Source organism: Tenrec ecaudatus, chromosome 9, assembly GCF_050624435.1.
Source record: "Tenrec ecaudatus isolate mTenEca1 chromosome 9, mTenEca1.hap1, whole genome shotgun sequence".
In the NCBI taxonomy this organism is placed as follows: domain Eukaryota; kingdom Metazoa; phylum Chordata; class Mammalia; order Afrosoricida; family Tenrecidae; genus Tenrec; species Tenrec ecaudatus.
Window position 1 is genome coordinate 122,070,690 of NC_134538.1, and position 22,400 is coordinate 122,093,089.

The 22,400-nt window shown below is 39.6% G+C and overlaps 1 protein-coding gene across 2 annotated transcripts in view; it reads left to right on the plus strand.

The window, feature by feature from the left end:
- The window catches only part of FAM185A (family with sequence similarity 185 member A), a 63,362-nt gene that overhangs the window by 22,134 nt on the left and 18,828 nt on the right, over positions 1-22,400 (plus strand). Inside the window, exons 5-7 of one of the 2 annotated variants that reach the window (XM_075558502.1) lie at positions 10,092-10,133; positions 18,271-18,366; positions 22,203-22,337. In XM_075558502.1, coding sequence (XP_075414617.1) covers positions 10,092-10,133; positions 18,271-18,366; positions 22,203-22,337 — 273 coding nt within the window. The remainder of the gene's footprint in view (positions 1-10,091; positions 10,134-18,270; positions 18,367-22,202; positions 22,338-22,400) is intronic. The other variant, XM_075558503.1, reaches the window with a different exon arrangement.

A 22,400-nucleotide genomic window follows, 5' to 3' on the forward strand; every position in this document is an offset into this window, starting at 1 on the left:
GGTCTGTCTCATTCATAAAGTGTTCAAGAACTGGAAGTAGGAAAAATAATTATGAGAATGGAAGTACCCACTCTGTCACATACTAGATTCTGCTTTCTCGCCTCTTACTTATAATCAGTCACCAAGCTTTTCCAGGCTTTATCACTTAAGTATGTCTTCAATCCCATCTGTTTCAGACTCTTATTATCTTTTGTTTGGGCCATATAATAACTTTGCCTACAGTCTTAGCCTTCTTCAAATCTCCCCTCTTCACTGGATTTGTAGAAGCTTATTAGAAATGCCCGTTGAATGTATCCTTCTGTTAATCAGACCCTTTTCTACTCTCTCTGAACTGCTTACCCCCACTTCCCTCCTGACTCTACACTGTCAGAATCTCATAATCTTTTCTCCCTATACACATTCTTATCTGCTTTATATCTGTGAGCTTTGATCACAGCCTTTGACCATGCTTTTATTTTCTGCTGAAAATTCTTTTCTTAGCTTTCTTTATCTGATTAAATTTTAGTAAACATTCAGCCCTCAGCCAAATTCTTGCAGTACTGTCATTGACCCATAAATTCTTGCCTAATTATAAACTTCTTAAGAGGAAGGATCATGTTGTATTTACTCTATATTCTTAGTATTTAGCAGAGCATGGTGCTGTCTCCCACAGCACTCTCTCTGTTCCAGATAGTTTCAATAATTCATTGCAGTGGCCACACAGAACTCATAGACAGTGCTATTATGGGGCTTTTTGAGGGAGTTAAGTTGCAAATGCTTACGATACAGTTGTTCAGTCAGGAGAGTCTTTTCTGCTGTTCCCACAGGCTGGCTCCTCTCTCACCCTCAGCTTCTTAGCATGGCCTGTCTTTCTCAGCTAATGTTACAAAGTTCTTTCAGGGCTGCCAATAAATGTCCCAAAAGGCATGTTACTCTACTCTCAACCTCAACACAAAGGCACTCCACTCTAGCTCCATGCATCAGCAAACCCAGCTCCCCTAGTGAAGTGCTCAGAGGCACCCCATTCCACAAGCTAGCCTCCCATCCCAAAGCCCTGAGCTTGACCTACTCTATGGGCTGAAAGTCCACTGCAAAGTCTAGTGCTTTGTCTCATGTATGCTCTGGCTCCTGGTTCTGCTGTAGCTGGCCCTGCGGTGTCCCAGCTGTATCCTGGGTCAAGGAGGTTCAATGCCCAGGGGTCTCGAGGTGCAAAGGACACATTCCACTCCTGGCTTCTCTCTCCTGCTGGTTTTGACATTCCTGCTTCTGAGAGGGCCAATTTAATACCCAGCTGGACGACAGTCACAACTCTGGTAGCAATCACTAACCGCTAATTCATATGATCCAGTTGGAATTTCCCCCCACCTTCTTAACCAGACCCATAAGGGAAAACTAAGATTCTTTGGTGGGAGTAGCAAAGGCTCTGACTGGAAAAGCCATATTAAATAATTTACTACCTTGCACATGGCTTGCAAATAACATACCTTTGCCTGCCTCCCCCTCCAAATAAAAACAGCACAAAAGGATTTAGCCTTTGAAGTTATTTTATTGCTCTATTTGGATTATGGGAGCATATGTACTGTTTTAACCACAATTACATTTTTTTAGTGAAGAAAAATAAACTAATTTTTGTCATTGCATTCACTGGTTATTTTTCTCCCGCCAGTCATGCTAGAATGAAGAGATACAAACTAAGCATTATATGTTTTCTCAAACACCGAGGTTTGTGGAACAGAATTTTAGTAGTGTCAGCGTACATCATCATCGCAGAGGATATAGCATCTGCTTTATTAGAAGCTTTTACTAAAGCCTACTCAATACTAGTTTAATATTTTCAGTGATTGGAGATAAAATAGCTGAAATCAGAATATAGAAAACTATACTCTAGTAATGTTGATTTGATCGATGGGGCTACTTGTAAATATTCTACTTCATGATAAAGTACTTTAGGCTAAGAAATCCATTTTGTATATCCTACTTACAATTTTTTTGGAAAGGTTTTTGCTTAGGTTAGAGATTTTCTAAACATTTTGCTATGTATTAGAAAGTGTATCTTTTGTTTACTGCTTTGAAAACTACTGTAGCATTGACAAAATATAAATAATCTGAATAATAAAATATTCTTTATTATGTTTATAAATATTTTTATTTCCATAGTTTTTGTTATTTCATTTTGCATCTACTATACAGTACAACGTTCACATGCGGGAGGGATGTGGCCCAGGACTGTAAGAATATAGTAATGAAGACTGTAAGAATATAATAATGACTAATCCGTATTTTTTAATGGATTGGAAAGTTCTTATTTTCTAGCCCTAACAACCTTCACTTTCTTGAGGCTGTTTTCCTTCACTAATGGAACTAATGACTAGATTTTTGAAAAGGGCCATGTTTTCATTTTAAAAGAAAAAAAGTTAATTTTTACCACATTCATTAAAGACTAGTACAAAACAACTTTTTTTGCCTTGTGTGAATGGTCGAATTCACTAGGTAAATGACTGAGTATAAAGTGGCCTATCACGCATCTCCACTTACTGTGAACTTCATGAATTTCAAGGATCTGCTTCGTCTTAATTTTGAACGATTGAGGGAGGCAGCAACAGTAAAGAGCATGACGAGTGTGCTATCCTCACTGTCTCACACTAGAACAGTCCTCCCAAGGCATGGCTTTCCAGTCAGTTTTGAGTCGTGGCAACCCCACATGACAGGGTAGAATGGCCTCTGTGGCTTTCTGAGACTGTAACTCTTTCCAGGAGTAGAAGGCCTGTCTTTTTCCCATGAAGCAGCTGGTGGTTTCAAACTGCAGACTTTGCTGATCTGAGCCCAACACATAACCACTATGCCACCACGGCTCCTCTTGTTTTGTTCGTCATCTTGAAATTCCTCCGGGACTCCTTCTCTGAAAGGATAGGACGAAGTCAGTAGGCTAGATTTCACAGCTCTTTCACAGATTGATTTTTTTAAAATCATTTTATTGGGGGCCTGTACAACTCTCATCACAATCCATCCATCCATCCATTGTGTCAAGCACATTTGTACATTTGTTGCCATCATCCTCCTCAAAGCATTTGATTTCTACTTGAGCCCTTGGTTGATACCTCATTTTCCCCCCCCTCCCTTCCCACTCCCCCGTCCCCCCATGAACTCTTGAAAATTTATAAATTATTACTATTTTGTCATGTCTTATACCCTCTGACATCTTCTTCACCCACTTCTCCCCTGTCCATCCCCCAGGAAGGAGGGTATATGTAAATCCTTGTAATCTGTTCCCCCTTTCTCCCTCACCTTCCCTCCAACCTCCCAGTATCATTATTCTCACCACTGGTCCTGAAAAGTTCATCTTTCTTGGATTTCCTGTGTTTACAGTTCCTATCTGTACCGGTGTGCATCCTCCAGTCCAGCCAGATTTGTAAGGTAGAATTGGAATCATGATAGTGGTAGGGGGGATGGGAGGAGGAAGCATTTAAGAGCTAGAGGAAAATTGTATTTTTCATCGTTGCTACACTGCACCCTAACTTGCTCGTCTCCTCCCTGCATTCCTTCTGTAAGAGGATGTCCCATTATCTACAGATGGGCTTTGGGTCCCCACTCTGCACTCTCCCTCATTCACAGTGATAGGACTTTTTGTTTTTTTGGTGCCTGATATCTGATCCCTTTGACACCTCATGATCACACAGGCTGATGTGCTTCTTCCATCTGGGCTTAGTTGCTTCTGAGCTAAATGGCTGCTTGTTTACCTTTAAGACCCCATTCCTATATCTTTGGAAGCTGTTTCCTTTTTATTTTCTACACTTTTAAAATTATTTTTTATATGAATTGGGTAAAGGTTTACAAGATCAGATTATCAATTTCACATTCAACTTTTAATACTGTTAATTAGGTTTATTGTGCCAACTAGGCCTCCATAGGAACATGTGGGCGGAGTTTAATCAGGTCACAGCTTGTTTGGAGGGTGAAGAGATACATGGTTTTCTAAGGCCTGCCCACATCTCTCTTTCTCCCTGGTGATTGGACCAATGCCCTGCTGCCTGAGCTAGTCCTTTGCCTCAACCATGTGCTGTGCTACTGTGGGCAGAACCACCCATGGATCATGCAGCCTTGCCATGTATCGCTGAGGTTCCATCAAGACCTGCTTCGCCATGCTTCTGGTGCATACATCACTTGAGCTTGAGGCTGCTGGATCTTGTCACCATGCGAACATTTTGACACCCCATCAGGGCCTATTTCTATAAGTTCTGGAAGTACTGACTGTTGCTGCCCCACCCTCCTGCCTGTGGCAGACTTTGCCTGTCTTGCTTGAGGGCAGATTCCTTTGTCTGCTTCTTGACCTTGGGCCAGCAGCTAGCATGAGTGGAAGGACCTGTATATTAACTGTTCCTTGAAAGTGAGTTGAACTGAGCCCTCTGAACTACTGTGTGGACTAATTAGCCATTATAGTCCTTGCTGTATAAACCTGTCCATATGTGTGTGTATATAAAATCATAAGTGCTCTGGTTTTGTTTCTCTAGAGAATCTTGCCTAACACAAATGCACATTTTGTTTCAGCTTATTGATTGCTATCCCCTCAATGTACTATCACTTATCCCATTTCCTCCCTATACTACCTGTTACTATTCTTCCTCTTTTCCTAACCCTCTGAATTTTTCCTGTGGGTAAATTCTGCCCTTTTGCTTTTAACTGGTGAACTATTTTGTCTCAAGGGTGAGTTTAATTCTTGGTCTGAAGGATAAGGACCGTAATCCCGGCCATCTCTATCTGCGGTATGAGTTGGGGGGTGCCAGCCCCCCACCACTAATCATGGGTCCAGTAAACACATTTGTAAGGTTGAGACATATAAATATTATATTAAGGTCATCGAGAGCATGGGAGGTAAGAGAGAGTCAAACACAATTCATGGTAGCATGCTCACCTTAGCCTGCTAGGTGGTCCACGTGGAGAGAGAGGGAAGTGAAGGAGGGCAAAAGGAAAGGGAACGGGAGCAAGGATGGGAGAGGAGAGGGGGAGTCGTGAGAGTGGGGAAGAGACCAGCGAGAGAGGCCTCTATTGCTAACCCAGGCTTATATACCTTTGAGAGCTTACAAGCCCACTAATTACAGGTAAAGACATACATCACAGGAAGGAGTTGCACTATAGGTTATACAGCAGTGAGAGGGGGTGGTCTAGGAACATACACGCAATAGGAAGAGGAGGGATTGGGGGTACACATGGTGGCAAGATGGGAGGATCCTAGAGTCAGGATGGCAACTGGATCTCCTTAAGAACCGTTAGCAATAGGGTGTAAATCCCACCTACAGGAACCAAGCTAATGGTTGCAAGCTTCAGGGAGAAATAGCCCATTGTCCCCAGCAGCAAGGAGCAGGCCCATCCCTGTGGTGGGGCGAGACAGCAGTCTGGCAGCGATTGCCTTCAGGGAGGATGTCTGTAAGCATCTGACCTCCCCCCACATCTATCCAACCAGTAAGCCTGGTTTGTTTCATGATTCTGAGTTACGTATATTCTGCTTTGTCCTGGACCTTCTAGTGTAATCCTCAGAGCAGATGATAGTAGTAGCCAGGCACCATCTAGTTCTTCTGATCTCAGGGTGGATTGACAGATGGAAGCTTGGCCTATTAGTCCATTGGTCCAACAATTTCCACATGACTTTCAATGTTCACCATGCTTCTTTCCTCCAGAGAGAGACCAATGGCTGCGTAGGAACATTTGAGACTGCAGTAGCTACTCATCCACACGCATGCACTCTCACTGCCGTCTAATCAATGCGGACTCATTGCGATCCTCTGTGCATTTCTGAGATTATAACTCTTTATGGGAATAGAAAGCCCAGCCTTTTCCCCTTGGAGTTGTTGGTGGTTTTGAACAGCTAACAATGTGGATCAAAGCCCAACATGTAACCATTACACCGCTCATCCGAGTAGGAAGTAAAGCATCGGCTTTGTGAACTGCTATGGTAACAGATCTTGTTGGGCCCGAGACTGTGGTCTTAACCCTCACGCCCAGAGGCTCATTCCCTGAAAGAGTTTTGGTATGTCTAAGAAGTATATATGATCCTGTATACACCACCACATATATGGCTATCTTTGCAGCAAAGATAAACACACATATATAACTACCCTCTATTAAATCTTCATATACTCATGGGCATACTCCCACGTTCCCTCCCACACCTCTGAAGCCTATCTAAGCATCTAATCTTAGGTCACTTCTGCAGTATTTTATATATAACAGTATTTGCCTCTGTTGCCTTTAACTCTTGAAAACATCTCCGTTTTGAAGCTATTTCTTAATTTTAACATCTCTTGCCATCTAGTTGAGAATTTTCAAAATTATGAGCCCTAGATCCTTGTTGTTTAACAACCTTTTATTTAGTTTATTTCCTCTGTAAGAAACAAGAACATAATCAGGCAGTACTGTAACACTTTGACTTTGTATGGAAGTCTTACCTAAATCGCACAGCCCAGTAGGCACATTTCCTACTTTCCCAATGCTGAAGGCAATAGTGTTGCTAAGTTGCTGAGACTACCTAACAAGGATATCCCATCCTTCAGTTTTCAAAAACCTTTCCTTCACTTCCCTTCAAGCATTTGGGTGGGCCAGGAATTTGTTGTGGTAGTTGTTGTTAGGTGCCATGAAGGCAGTCCGACTCCTGGTGACACTGTGCACAGCAGGAAGAAACTGCCTGGTCCTGGGCCACACTCCTAGTTGCTCCTCTGCCTGAGCCCCTTGTTACATCACCTGTGTGAGTCCATCTCAGAGGGGCCCTCCTCTATTGGTGTCCCTTGGCTGTACCAAGCTGAGGCCCTCCTGCAGGGACTAGTTTCTCCTGACAATATGTTCAAATATGTGATTTGAGATTTAGCTATCCTTGCCTTCAAAGAGCACTCTGGCCGTGCTTCTTTTAACATATTAAAAACTGGATATTTTTTTACCAACTTACCCAAGTGGCCGGGTATTTTTTCGTCTGTTAGGTTTTTTTTGTGCATTAAAACATAAATGGGTTTACATCTCATCAACTTTTTATCATATTTATAACTTTCAGTTTTTGAATATAAAAAGTCTCACATTATGAAACACTATTTTGCAATGTATGTGGAACATTATTACTTTTATGAACTATAATCTTCATGAAATTAGAAACTTCTTGTAAAAATAATCAGCATAATCCATATTACTTTGAAAAATTAGAAGAATTAGGGCTAAGAATTTCTTCATGTCTTTTTGTATAATGGGAGACCACTTGAGCGATTTAGTTGACGTTTTACATTTCACTGAGATTCGATCATGGTAAGTATACAACTGCTTGCAAGACAATTCAAACAAATAGTAACTATTTGATTTAACTAAAATGCTAAATAAACAAAAAAAATGAAGACAGTCGAGTTTGATACCTTGCTACTGATGTAAACACCTAAATAGACGAAGTAGTTAAAATATATCCAAGCAGATGGCATCTGAAGACAGCGTGTAGAAATCAAGAGTTATCTCATGATCTGTCAGTAACAGATGGCGCTCGAAACACGAGTAAACTCGGCATCCGTCCGCAATGTGTTTAAGACAGACTTGATTATCCTTATTTGGCGTCCATTGTACTTTTAATGTTGTTGCCAATACCACAATTCAAATACTTTGAGTTTCCTTTTTCAATGTCCAATGTTCGTGTGCATATGAAGTGATTGAAAATACCATGGCTTGGGTCTGGGACATGGTGGTCTTCAAAAAGTAACATCCTTGCTCTTCAATACTCTAAAGATGTCTTGTGCAGCACATTTACCCAGTGCAATACATCTTTTGATCTCTTAACTGCTGCTTCCATGAGCATCGATTATGAATCCAAGCAAGACAAAATCCTTGACAGCGTCAACCTTTTTCCATTTATCATGATGTGAGGATTCTCTTTACATTGAGTTGTAATCCACACTGAAGGCTGCAATCCTTGATCTTCATCAGCAAGTGCTTCAGGTCCTCCTCACTTTCTGCAAGCAAGGTTGTGCCATCTTTTTATGGCAGGCTTAAATAAGTCTTCTAGTTCTTATGCCCAATTATCCTTCCTCTAATCCAGCTTCTCTGATTGTTTGCTCAATATACAGATTGAATAACTATGGTGAGAAGAAACAACCCTGACTCACACCTTTTCTGAATTTAAAGCAGCATATTCCCTTGTTCTGTTTGCACAGCTGCCTCCTGGTCCATATACATGTTGCGCATGAGCACAGTGAAGTGCTCTGGAGTTCCCATTCTCCTCAAGCCTGTACTGGCCATGGTCTCTTATGATCCACACAATCAGATGCGTTGGCTTAGTCAGTGAAAACAAGTAAACATCGTTCTGGTATTCTCTACTTTGAACCAAGATCCACCTGGAATTTGGTGAGCCTTAACATGGTCCCCTCCCTCCAGATCTCTCTCAAGGTGTCAGCGAGGGCTGTTCTTTGAAGTTCTAAACCAACTAAACACCGTCTTGGAGTTAATGCTGACTCCGAGCAACCCCACAGTGCAGGGTAGAACTACCCCTGTGGGCTTTTGAGGCTATGAATTTTTACAGGAATAGGAAACCTCAACTTTGTCCCACAAAGCATTAGTGATTTTGAATAGCTGTTTGCAGTTCATAGACCAGTTCACCATGTGGTTGTTGGCAGGATTCAGTGAGTCAGTTCTCTAGATGTGAGAGGCTTTATTTTAGTCCCTTGCCATATGAACCTCTCTTAAACAGAATTAACGATATGTTAGTTGGTTTCCATCACAGCATGAGACCTAGCAAGACAGAGTGAGAATCTTTATAGCCTAATATCAGAAGTGATATCACTGTAGCTGTCTTTTCATTGTGAAACACGAATAATTAAGTCTAGCACACAAAAGAGGAGATTATACTGTGAGTGAATATCAGGAAGTGGGCATCATTGGAAGTCCTCTTCGAAGCTGTATAAACTTTGGCCACTATTTGTATAGGATGGTAAATTCATGCATTTACTAGCTTTGGAAGAGAGTATTTAGAACACACCAATGAAGTAATATTTACAGAACACATTTAACAAGCTCTTCACACCCTTCTAATTTACTGAAACTTGAAGGAAATTCTGTGAGCGTATTTTATACACACAAACCAAGTTTTCATGCCTCAATAAGTGCGCTCCTTGTTCATATATATAGAATGATGGCATGTAAGAGCTTTAGAGGTGTCTTGCAGTTGAAGCACATCTGACTGTTAGATGATGAATCAAGTGCCCTGTTGGCTTTTTCTCCGATTCTGATACATGTCAGTGTTTATGACCCATGTAAAATGAAATATATGAGTTCACACTCATTTTTGTTTGATTAATCCTGACATCAGAGTTATTTTGAGATTGTGGAATAAAAACTAATACTGCTTCCACTTTTGAAAGATTAAGTATGAGTAGTTTTAAGATTCCAGAAATAGTCATGAAGATTACTTCACATACATGTTGAAGAATCTTTCTTTTGGTATTAGAGGAAGGGAACGGGAATGAAAGAGTCGTTACAATATCCTGTGCTTGTCCTGGGAAACATATCTGTATTGAAGATGGAAACCTCTGAAGATTTTTTCTTTGTTAGTCATGCTTCAGTGTAGTCATTTTCCCTCCTCCTCAAAGCCACTCCAACTGTGGAACAGAAACCACTTTAATTTAGCTGACAGACATGACATACCAGCTTGAAAATAACAGTAATTATTTTTTCCATAGAATATTTTAGTGTTATTTGGTCTCTGACTTGGCTTTGTATAGTCTGACAAAGTCATTGACGTTTTTAGGTTGAAAATTCAAACTGAGTACATTTGAATAATTTTTTTTTCATTTTTGGCTTTTAAAGGTATCGTTATTTTCTTCAGGTTTCATAGGGAGTATGGTGGTTTATTTTGCAGTTAGTCTACAAAAGCTTTAGGCTTTGGAGTAGAGGTAAGGGATTTTCATAGAGCCTTAAAGCTAGTTATTTCAACCAGTTACTGCAACTGAACCTCTGATTAGATTTGTGAAAGTAAGCAAAATTGCCAACACAAAATTTTTAAATAACATTATAGATATCAAGACATGTTTTAGGACACTATATAACACTTCATTTTAGACTATTCCTAACATATGTAATCCTTTTTTCCTATTTTACAGGCAATATCACATTGCAAAGCAAGATGGGCAACATCGTGATAGGTATGTTGCTAAAGTGCTAGTTGTGAAAAAGTGCTTTTTAAAATACCTGTCTGTGGAAGGCTTTGCTAAGGTACATAAAGTCGACAGTGTAACTGATGAACCTGGTGGAATCCTGATGTGCAAATAAATGATAGGCAGAGCCAGTGTATGAATGTATGAAGCTCTTTGTGGAAATGTGTTGATACAACATCCCATAAATCTTGTATAATTTTGGGCTTTATGTCAGTCGCAATCTGATTGCACCACTTTCCTTGACTTCTCTTTGTCTCGGCTTCCACATGTCCAACCACCAAATCCTGCTCAGTTCATCCTCACAATTACCATTATGTTTGAGCTTACTGTTGAAGCCACTGTGTCAACCCAAATATGATGTCCTTCTCCAAGAACTGGTCCCTCCTGAGTATGCATACATACTGAATCAATTTTAGACAGAAGTGCCGAGGTAAGCCATTGGATAAAGGAAAGTTTTTAAAAAATGGTGCTACAACAAGTGGACATTCATAGGGGGAACAAACTGACCCTTGACTATACCCAAAAGTTCACCAGAGACAGATGAATGGTAAAAGCAAACATTTTCAAACTGCTAGGAGAAAGCACGGGAGAATATTTTCTCAAGGCGAAGTTGTTTTTTTTTAACTGGTAAATTAGACTTCATCAAAATACGCATCTGCTTGATGGGCCTGCTAGTGGGACCGACATTCTCCGTGTGTTGCAACTTGAATATTCTCCTTTTCCCTTATCCCTACAAATTCTACAGAGACCCAGGACTTTCTCTTTCCCAAGGAGCTCTGCTCCTTGCCTCTTGCCTTTCTATTCACCCTAGAAATGTCCCTTCCTGTCCCAGATGGTTTCTCTGATAAAATGGCTTGAAACATCAATAGCAAATTGTGATTTACAATGGAAATAAAGATAAGTCCTGTGGTCACATCTTAGTTAAAATGATTAACCATTATAACATCGGAAACATTTACTCCCCCTCCCCCCATTGAACATGAAAGTTACAATCTGTCAAAAAAGTTTTTAAAAGGAGATGTACTTCAGACCCCGGAATCCAGCAGGAAAGGAAGTGAGAAGGACTGTGGACAGATTCACTATTTCGAGAAACGTAAAGAGAGGAGAACATCTGAAACCTCAGAAAGGGCAAAGTAGGTCCTGGCACTCTCATTATAACATGCCACAGCTTCCCACAGATATTCAGTGTTCTACCCCCAACACCCCATGGAGGAGCTCTGGTGGTCTGGGGGTGACATGTTGTACTACTAACCACAAAGCCAGCATTCTCAACCGACCCGTAGCTCCTCGGGAGCAAAACGGAGGGTTTGTTCCTATACCCTTTACAGCATTGGAAACTCCTAAGATGCAGTTCTCCTCTGCCCTATAGGATCTAAACGAGTCAGAACAGACTTGATGACGGGAGGCATGTTTGTTTGTTTTTAACACCCCACACTCAACAGTCTGGAGTTGAGTGTGCCTTTTCCTTTTGATAGGCAGACAGATACTACCTGGGGAGAGAAGAAGGCTTGCAATTTCCTACCTGACAGAATTGTTGTAAGATTAAGTATATATGAACACTTTAGCACAGTATCTAACATATAGTAAACATACAATTTTTAGTAACTTTTCAAAAAGAGATGGTATTTCACTTTGGACTTGTGGGCCGCACAGTTTCTGTCTGAACTATGTAGCTACTGCTGTGGCAGTATCCATAACTGTACACTGTGTTCCAATAAAACTTTATTAACAAAAACAGGATGCAAACTGTAGTTGGCTGATCCCCTTGTTTAGAGCCTAAATACCATTTCTCTATGTGCTGCTGGAGAGATTTTGGGTTTGGGGCCTAATCCAAAAGATAACAAGGGGGTAGGGTTTATTTGGAATTTCATATGATTGTTTTGTGTTTTCCTTGACACAAAGTTTGATGGAGAAAATTTGAAGTCAGACAACACACTGAGTAGCTTGGAGTTTGAGGAGTTGATAGTGCAAGTAAAACAGTTACAAATAAATTACACTAACTTATAGGAATCTGATGTGGAAATAATTAATATTAATAACTATAATAATAAATTAGAATAGCTATGATTTCAAAACATTGGCATGGATCCCAATAATAGGGTGTATCTAAAACAACAAAACTCACAGCCATTAAGTCAATTCCCCATGACTCATTGTGATCCCAGAGGACAGAGCACAACTGCCCTTTGGGTCTCCAAGACTGTACTCTTTTAGGGAGCAGAAAGCCACTGCTCTTCTCCTGCTGAGCAATTGGTGCGTCGGAACTTCTGACCTGCCTAATGGTTTGCAAAGCAGTGCATAACTCACTGCACCACCAGAGCTCCTTAGCAGGTTATACATGTTACCAAGTTAGGTGTTTCGGGGCTAGAAATGATTTAGGTGTTGCCCTGTCTGAATGCAGAGGGTAGATTTTACCCTCTCCATGATTCCTTTTTAAAGAAGGTAGACATGTAGATATGATTATGGTCACTATTTCCAGGGTAGATAATATAATTTATTGATCAACTTCTAAAGTAAACTCATTAGTGATTCTTATTATATATACAAGGAGACTTCAAAAAGTTCCTGAGAAAATATAATTGAAAGATAATGAAATTCTACTCCAATTTTTGAAGCCCCTCATGTACATTCTAGCCTACTTCACTAAACCCTGTTCTTTCTGATTCTATAAATTAGAGCTCTCTCTTTCTCAAAAACCAAAGCCTATACAATTCTATTTATTCTTAGACTCACATTTTTAAAAATATTATTTCATTTAAAATGAGTCAACAGGAGAAAGCACAGCTTGCTAGTAGCTAGAAAGAATTATGTTCGGCCGTCTAGTCAATTCTGACCTCTAGTGATCCTCAAATTCAACTCACTGCCATTGAGGTGATGCAGACTCATAACCACTCATGTGGAGCAGGATAGAACTGTTCGCAGTGAGTTTCCAAGACTGTAGCTCTTTACAGTCTTACAATCCAGGCCAACCCACTGTCCCACCAGGGAGTGGACTTTCTGCCATTGCCTCTTTTGGAAGGCACTGCTAAGTGGAAATGATATTTTAATACATCTTTACACTACTTTTTCCTTTGTGTGTCTTTCCCTATTACCTGGCAGGATATTAGTCTAGAAAAAGTTTTTCTGAAATGACTTATACTGTATGTAAAATTTGTTTCTTGTTCTTACAACGAGTTGACACTGGAACAACAACTGACCTTGAACAACACAGGTCTACTTGCTTGTATATATTTTTTCAACAAATATATTGTAAAATATTTTAGAGATTGGAAAAATTCAAACAAACCCTGTATCTTAGAAATGTTCACAAGATTTAAGAAAAAACTAGGTATACTATGAAGGCATAAAATATATATATATACTAGCGGATCATATAAAGCTATTAGCATATACAGAAATCTAATATGAGAAGTTAAAATTTATCTAGAGTTATGCACCCAAATACTTACAGACCAGTACTGGCACCATTCCTAGTCAGGAGAATGTAACAAGCATCAAGATGCAGTATTAAATTATAGCGGCATGAAGTGCACTGTGGTGCACACTGCACAGCTATGGTCTCCTACTGTAGGGAGTGTCCACCAAACACCCCGTGTGGCACTGATTTCTGCATGAGCAATTCATCTCATTAGTAAATTGCATATGCAATCAAAAGTGATTTCATGATTTTCACATATTAAAAAAAAACATGTTTACTGCAATACCAAAAGCTTTGATGTGTTTCTTTGGTGGTACATCTTGCGAGCTAGTGATTGACATAATTAATTTTCTTTGGTATATGTAATTTCCCAAGAAAAGTCAGTGGTCTTACAGTGAAAAGACCTTTATCCTGAATTATGATGGAAAACTCTCCATGGGCACCTACTTTTTTATGCTACTGTCTAAACTAATAATTCTTTGCACTCTTTAATTACCCTCTGGTGCATATTCCCCCCAGATTTTCTCCAGTAAGTATAGAATTGCTTCGTTATGTAATCCCCCCAACTAAATTAAATTATTTGGATGATACCTTAATTTCATTCTGTGGATAATTGTTAGCTATAATCATTGTGTTACAGACCAAAAAAAATGAGAGTTTATCATTGCTGCATGGCTTTAAAATTCATTTCTGCTTTCTATTAAAAACATGTTTTGGGTTTTTTGATAGCCTTCCAAGGATGAGCCTTTATCATATCTTAAGACTGATAATGCAAGGATATAATTACTTAGTGGTTTTCTTCCCCTTATTCTTTTTAAAGCTGTTTATTTCTCATTTGGGGAAAAAAATAAATGAAAAGTATTGCTCATGAGCCAGATAAAGTTCTTGGGTTTTGTTTATTTCATTAAAAGAAAAGTACTTCCCTAGATAGGAAGCAAGGAATAAAACTAATGTTTTAAACGTTTACTTTGTTCATCCTGGGTTTATACACACATCATGTGCTCTATGCATCATTTTTTAACTTGACTTCTTTTGGGATACAGTAAGAGGATTTAAAATACAGTTTCTGTTAGTATTGATATTTGGACCTTTTTTTCAGTTGTTGTCTTTGATCTCCCTTGGCTTAATTTTCTAACATTAGTACTTTTAATTTTTTTGTGTGTGTTTAAGAAACAGCTTTATTTAAAGAGTAATTGTATATTTAAAAAAATCCCAGCCCAGTCCAGGTCAAGTCCATAAGTCCGATGTTAACCCATATATCCAATGCCAATCTATTAATTCTTCTTCAGACCCACGCAACACATGCGATGATGCTGAATGCAGGAAGATCACAGGCCAGTAGGTGGAAAGTCTTGTGGATCCAGTGGCAGTGGGAAGCCTCTCATTGCTGGCAGGAGTCACCATGTGACTCTTCCAGTGCCAGGGTTTAGAGTAGCTCTTTGTGTCATGTCACAAGAAGACAAAGTAGAGAGTGTGTGTGTGTCCTGCCTCCAGCAAGCTATTAATCCCCATAGTGCCGCCAAATGAGGTCATCAAGCAGCAACCTAGCAAACGAGCCTGTCTGACCACAAGGTGCAGAAGGGACCAGTTATTTTTAATTTTTAAGAGTTTTATTGGCATATAATGCACAAGTCATGCAACTCAATAGTTCAGTCCTATCAAGAAGAGATGTACAGTCATCAGCACAATCAGATTTCGAACATTTTCTTCATTCTTGTGCTCACTTTATTAGCTCCTCAGTACTTACTTTTAAATTGTTAAAGATAGATTATTATCAGCTTTCTTTGATTCAGATTTTGAACAATCTCCTCAAAAGTTGCTTTAAAATTTTTAAGGAAAAAATGACTCCTTTCTCCCAGATCCTAAATGCTTCCTCCCCCGCAACTACCATGATCCGAATTCTACCTTGCAAGTCTGGCTAGACCAGAGGATGTACACTGGTACAGATAGGAACTGGAAACACAGGGAATCCAGGGTGGATGATACCTTCAGGACCAGGGGTGTGAGGGGCGATACTGGGAGAGTAGAGGGTGAGTGGGTAGGAAAGGGGGAACCAATTACAAGGATCTACATGTGACCTCCTCCCTGGGGGACGGACAACAGAAAAGGGGGTGAAGGGAGACGCCGGATAGGGAAAGATATGACGAAATAATAATGTATACATTATCAAGGGCTCATGAGGGAAGGGGGAGCGGGGAGGGAGGGGAAAAAACAAAAGAGGACCTGATGCAAAGGGCTTAAGTGGAGAGCAAATGCTTTGAAAATGATTAGGGCAAAGAATATACAGATGTGCTTTATACAATTGATGTATGTATATGTATGGATTGTGATAAGAGTTGTATGAGTCCCTAATAAAATGTAAAAAAAGAAAATATATGCAAATATTCCTCTTTATGTTTTATAAAATGTATAATATACTTTTTGGCATTTTAAAAACCACATTCCATCCTTTGTCTCAGCTATGAAGTAATAAAAACTGCTGGAAAATATTCTTTTAAGGGCCTTCCCTAAAAGAATATATAGTAGCCTTTTGGGGACACCCAGATAAAATATTAAATTAATGGATAAATTGGCCTTAAAGAGAGGGAAGGATAAATTACTTAGCACTAACTCCTCAATATCATTGCCTCAAGTCTTTGTCTCTGATGCTGTCAGCTTTGTTTGAGCTTAAAGTGTTGGGTGACTGAAAACTGAATTTATTGGCAATGTGGGGAAATTCATGTGTTAACACAGCACTACCGCAATTCAAACAGAACAAAGAGATACTGCAGGGATTAAAATCAGGAAAAGTGTGCACCCGAGTTATAAATATTTGCTATACTTATTCAGTCTATACGTTGAGGAAATAATCCAAGAAGCCAGATTATGTGAGGAAGAAAATAGCATCAAGACTGGATGACAGTTTATTAGCAACCTTTGATTTGCAAATAACAAAATCATGCTTGTGGAAGTGAAGAACATTCAAAGGACTTGCTGATGAAGATAAAAAATTAGTCTTCTGTATGGACTCCAACTCAATGTGAAGGAAACTCTTCATAACTGAACTGGTCAACACAAAACTCACTGCTGTCAAGTCGGTTCCAATTCATGGCAACCCTGTAAGTTGAGCAGAACTGCCTCTGCGGGTTCCTGAGACTAACTCTTCACAGGCGTAGAAATCTTTCTCTTGCAGAGGAGCGATGGTTTTGAACTGGTGAAAAGAATGAAATGCTCAAGAATTTTGTTTGGTTGGCTACACTGTCAGTGCGCATGGAAGCAACAGTCAAGAATGCAACAGGTTGCATTGGGCAAATCCACTGCGTAAGACCTCTGTTAAATATTAAAGAACAAAGAACACTCTGAGGACTAAGGGGCAAACCATGGACTGCCAGAATAACAAGCAACTCTGTCTTGGAAGAAGTACAGCCAGGATGCTCGTGAGAGCAAAGAGAATGAGCCTTTGTCTCACGTACTTTAGAGATGTGAAGAAGAGGGACAGTCCCATGGGAAAGGACATCATACTTGGTAAAGTTGGAAGGTCAAGGGAAAAGAGGAAGACAACCAAGGAGATGGCTGGACACTGTGGCTCCGGCAGTGGGCTCAAGCATCACAATTGGAAGGCACCAAACTGGGCACTGCCTTGTTCTCTTGTGCAGAGGGTTGCTATGCCTTGAAAATGAGTCAGTGTACCTAATTACCATTTTCTACCTATGACTTAAAGATATTTGTGCAGTTCAAAAAATGTAAAAAGAGAAAAGTATTAAGTCAAACTCCTTTTTATCCTTTTCTCTTAAAACATGCAAAAAATCTTGCCTGATCTTTAACTAGTAATAGCATTTTTTTAATGCAAGCCAATTTGCTAAAAGCATAATGATAAGAGATTTTGATTCAGTTAACTCCTGCGTTGGGCTGCAAACCTCAAGGTCAGCAGTTAAAAACTACCCGCCACTCTGGGATAAGGATGAGGCTTTCTACTGCATAATAATTTACAGTCTTACAATGGATGGATGTATGGATTGTGATAAGAGTTGTACGATCCCCCAATAAAATGATTTTAAAAATTGACAGTCTTGGAAACCCACCAGAGAAGTACTACTGTGTCCTGTAGGGTCACTATGTGTCAGAGTTGCGTGGATGACAAAGAGTTACCTGTATGTGACTGATAGAATTCTTTGGTAAATATTGACAATTTTCTAAGTTTATCGATATGACAGTAAATATATCACGGATGCTTACTGTTCTTGTCTGTGAAGGACACTATCTTTCCCATCTGTTAGGTTTTAGAGCAAATATGCTTTAGAAAAGGACCCCTGGTGGTGTAATGAATTATGCATCAGACTGCTACCATAGGAGAAAGGTGAAGTTTTCTCTTCATCTTTAAAGATTTATAGCCTCGGAAACCCACAGCGGGCAGTTCTACACTGTCCTCTACTGTCCTTTTTGAGTTAGGATCGACTTCCTGCCAGTGAGTTTGATTTTTTGAGATTTTATGTCTAGAAATAAGTTATGCAGATAAATGTACACACAGTGATTTGCAATCATTTGTCTGTGTAGATGTCTACATTTTTTATGTTTACCTTCTAAGACCAAAGATGGCATTGTTAGGATATTACAAAACTTTAGAAGACTAACTTTAGCTGAATGTTGTACCTGAGCCTTTTAAAAAACATATGTAATTCCATTTACTCAAATAAGAATGATCATACTTATGGTTTTTCTTCCCACCAGATTCATCCTGTGGATGCCTAAAAGCCTCAACCCATCAGGGTGCCATCGATGTTTATGTCAGCCAACTGGGGAATGTGGACGTAAAATCCCATGAAGGTGAGCCAACTGGAATGCTTTGTTTTAACAGATGGTGTAAGGAAGGTTTTACATAACTTTCAAGAAACAGATGGTCATTTTCCCTTCTCTAGACTGACAGTTATTTCAAGAAAGTTTCAGCTGATAGGATTTTATTTAAAGACTGCTGCTAACTCTATCAACCAATGATCTTCAAATCCTTTGGGACAGGCAGCCAGGGAGACTTCACTTTGTAGTACAAACAAACGTGTAATATTTTGACTATCTGTCCTTGTGGAATTTGTGAAGTGCTACTCTTTGAGTTTCCCATTTAGTTTTTTATCTGAAATAGGATATTCTTTGGAAGGAAAGTACTGCCATATGTCCTTTTGGAAACTTACCTTTCTAAGAGGATGTTCCCTGGCTCCTCTAGAGTAATAGTTTCTAAAGGGTGATCAACAGAAAGGGCCTTTAAAATGATTGTTGAGCTAATCTACCGAAGTAGACAGTTATATGTCTATCTCTGTAATGTAATTTCTAATTCAAAATAACTTACTTTGAGGGTAAACAGAAGGCTGAATGTGTATGTGTTTGTACGCACATGCTAGCAAAAAGCATGGGTAAACTGTCCTGACCATAGTGGCTGAAGTGGCCTGTTGTTATTGCTAGGTGCTCCAGAGTCAGTCCTGACCATAGTGACCGTATGCACAACGGAACAGAACACTGCGCAGTCCTGCGCTGTCCTTGCAATTGTTCCTAGGCCAGAGCCCATTGTTGCAGCCTGGTGTCAATCCAACTGGTTGAGGGCCTGGGCATAGAAAACAGAGGATCGTAACTCTACACTAAAAATTCAAAATAAAGTGTAGAAGTTCTTGTTTATTGCTCAGAACAAGGAAAATACTGGCTGTTGGTGAAATTAATAATGCCTCTGACATGGGGACTTCGTACTTTTTCGTTCAACGAGGCTCCTTGTCAAAGTGTCAGAAGAAGGCTTGAAGTCACAAGGTCCATGAAACTGAAATTGCTGCTGACATGAAGGTGTATTTGATTTCTGAAGGCCACATTTCTCCCCTTTAAAATAGGGTAATATGTATTCACTAAATTTCTAACTACTTCATTATTCAGAATGTTTTGTAAATCCACATAATTTCACTTTCATATTAAGATACAAAGAGAAAAGCTGAGCCATTATTACCTTTATAAATGATAGATTAAAAACAGTTTTGAATAGGCAACCCTTACATGAAAGTTAGTTTCCTTTTTAGGCAATAATCTAAAAAGTGAAACACAACAAACAGCGATCATTGTTAATCCTCATCTACTTCAAATTTTTCTATTACTTGCAATGTTATTCCAGTAATCTGTTGAAATAGCATATGGTGTTACAAATTTGATTAGAATTTCAAATGTTGTGTTTTGGGACCCTGTTACTGGCAGAAGCTTAAAGATACTAGAAACAAAGATTCTGTTGTACTTCAAGCCTTTCATTCTCATTACACTTGGGAACAGTAACTTTTTAGAGAAGTGGAAAATCATTCAGGTTTCTGTTGCTTAATGGTTAGTAAAGATCTCTGGAATCCATTCCAACTCTGCCCGTCTTGCTATAGGATTCAGAGTTGTCTCTTGAGTCTCTTAGGTCTTCGTCCTTTGCCATGGCAAAGAACATGTTGAGATGCTTGGTTCCTCTTTCCTTGGTGACTTTAGATAATTCAGAAAGGCTGGTTTGGCTTGGGAGTACAGAGTACTGGCTTTCCCACTTAACTTTTTGTCTTCCTAATCTTAATTTAGTATGCCTTCATTATATGATGATGCTAATATTCATTCATTTTGAATTTTGAAAGCAAACAATATGTTCACAAAGTGAAAAGAGGTCAAAGACGTGACAAGAGCCCTCTTTTCTGAAAAAAAGATAGGTCTCAAGCATTGGGGCCCTGGTGGTTCTGTCAGCACGGGGCTGCTATTCCTGAGAGGAAGATAAGTGTTTCTACTCCCACAGGCACTTCCAGCCCCGAGCCCCCGTACAGGGTTGCTGTGAGTCAGCATCAGTGGGATGCGGTGATAAGTGGGAGAGATGGGGATTGGGATGTTTTCAAGTTATGGAATTCTCCCTTCGGAAACAATGAGGGTGTTTTGGTATTGGTGGTTTTAGTTATTTAAGGATATGGAAGAGGATAGTGGTAGAACTCATTAAATTGCTTAATATGCTTAATGCTCTTAAAGTTTTAAAATCCCTTTATTCTTTTAAGAACAGAAAATAAAAATGTTTAAAATTACTGGGTCCAATACATATAAAGATGAAAAGTCCTAGAGAAAAATGCTTTTGAATTCACGGTTTTCTATTTTTTGATATCTTTGGTAGAAAAGCATGTACCTTCTATTCATACTAAAATGTAATATCCAAGATTTCGGTGGTATCCTCCCCTCCCCATTTTCCTTAAACTCTCATATCATTTATTATGTGGGAATATACTGCCCGTGGCTTCCATTTGAGCCAGCCAACAAATTTTTAAAAATTGAAAAACAGTTTGCTTTTTAATAAAATGTTGCCGATTGTGATGTGTTCTGTTTCCTTCTTTTTGAGCATGAGTATGAGGGTTCATCAATTTTACCCCAAACTTCTGGCCTTTGTTGGGAAGGCTAAACCCCAGAAAGACAAAATTCCATTATCGTAGACTGTAGGAAAAGTCATTCTTCATATATTTCTCTGCACAAATCGCCTTATTTGAAACCCCTATCTCTGTGAACTTTACTGCTGAGGATATGTGAACTTACTTAGGGCAGTTTAGCTGGTGTCAACTAGATCAGAAGTGATGACCAGTTATGCAGTGCATCCTAAAAGGAATCTTTATAACGTTCACTTTGGATGTCACCCAAGCATTTGTGTGCACAGAGATGACTCAGGGGCCTCGGGCCCATTGTATTTGATATCTGGGGAACTGAGACAGAACAACGTCTGAAATGGGACTGTGCTGGGAAGTTTGCACTGCTAAGCAGGACCCTGTGTGGGGAAAGCGCCTCCCTAGCTCACAGTATACCTTATGATTTCCTTCTTTGAAGGACGAATCGCCTGAAGATTGTACTGGAAATCAAGTCAGGTACTCAAAACTTAACATCCACTAAAAATATATAATCCTTTTTTCGGTTGTGAATTTTTCTCCTCCTGCTTGAGGCACAATGGAAGTACAAGAGCTCAGCCTTGTAGTTGTGGTATAATGGTCAGTGAGGTCACAGTGCTGTGGTTTGATGAGGTGATCGTGTGGGAAATACCGTTGTCAATCAGAACACAGCTTCATTCATCAAACTGGGTCTTGATTGTAATACTGGCTGTCGTAGAAATCTGACAGAATTTCTCTTCTGTCAAATGGAAATAATAGTAATTCTTAAGAACTGTATAGGGAATAAACAACATGATGTAATTAAAGTACCTGGCTCTTAATAACTGCTTACTAAATGGCAAATCTTGTCTGCAATTACATGTGCAGGAAGCCATTGCTTTTTCTGGTTTGGATGAATTGGCTAGGACTATTGGTGAAAGAAGAACTAGTAATTCAAAATGCCCTTGGGAGGAAGGGGGCTTTGCTCATCTGTAAGGAAAAGACAGTACTATTTAAATAAGCTCAGAGGAAAAATGGGACTTACACTCCTGTACAGAGTTACAGTTTCAAAAACCCACAGGGGCGGTTCAGCGCTGTCCTGTAGGCTCTCTGTGAGTTGACAGCAACTCAATGGTAGTGAGTTTGTTTGTTTTTTATTTGGATTAAATAAACATCCTGAAGAATAGTTACCAGAACTAAAGCTACCCTTTTGACATGAATTATAATTAGCACCTCAGCTTTTGATTTCCTTGCTTGAATAAATTCTCCTTTAAAAATGTGCAGGCTCTGTTATTGTCAAGGTGCCGGCTTCTCTTCAAACTCATATAGAGTTATCGGGGAAAGTGGTTGACGTGAACACAGAAGTCCGTGTTCAGGAAATGGCTGAAACGCACAAGGACGATGTCATAACAGTTACTGGTAAGGAGGCTGTGTTTCTGCTCTGCGGGGGGAGCGTCCTGGCAGCCCTTTCATTCTTCTTCT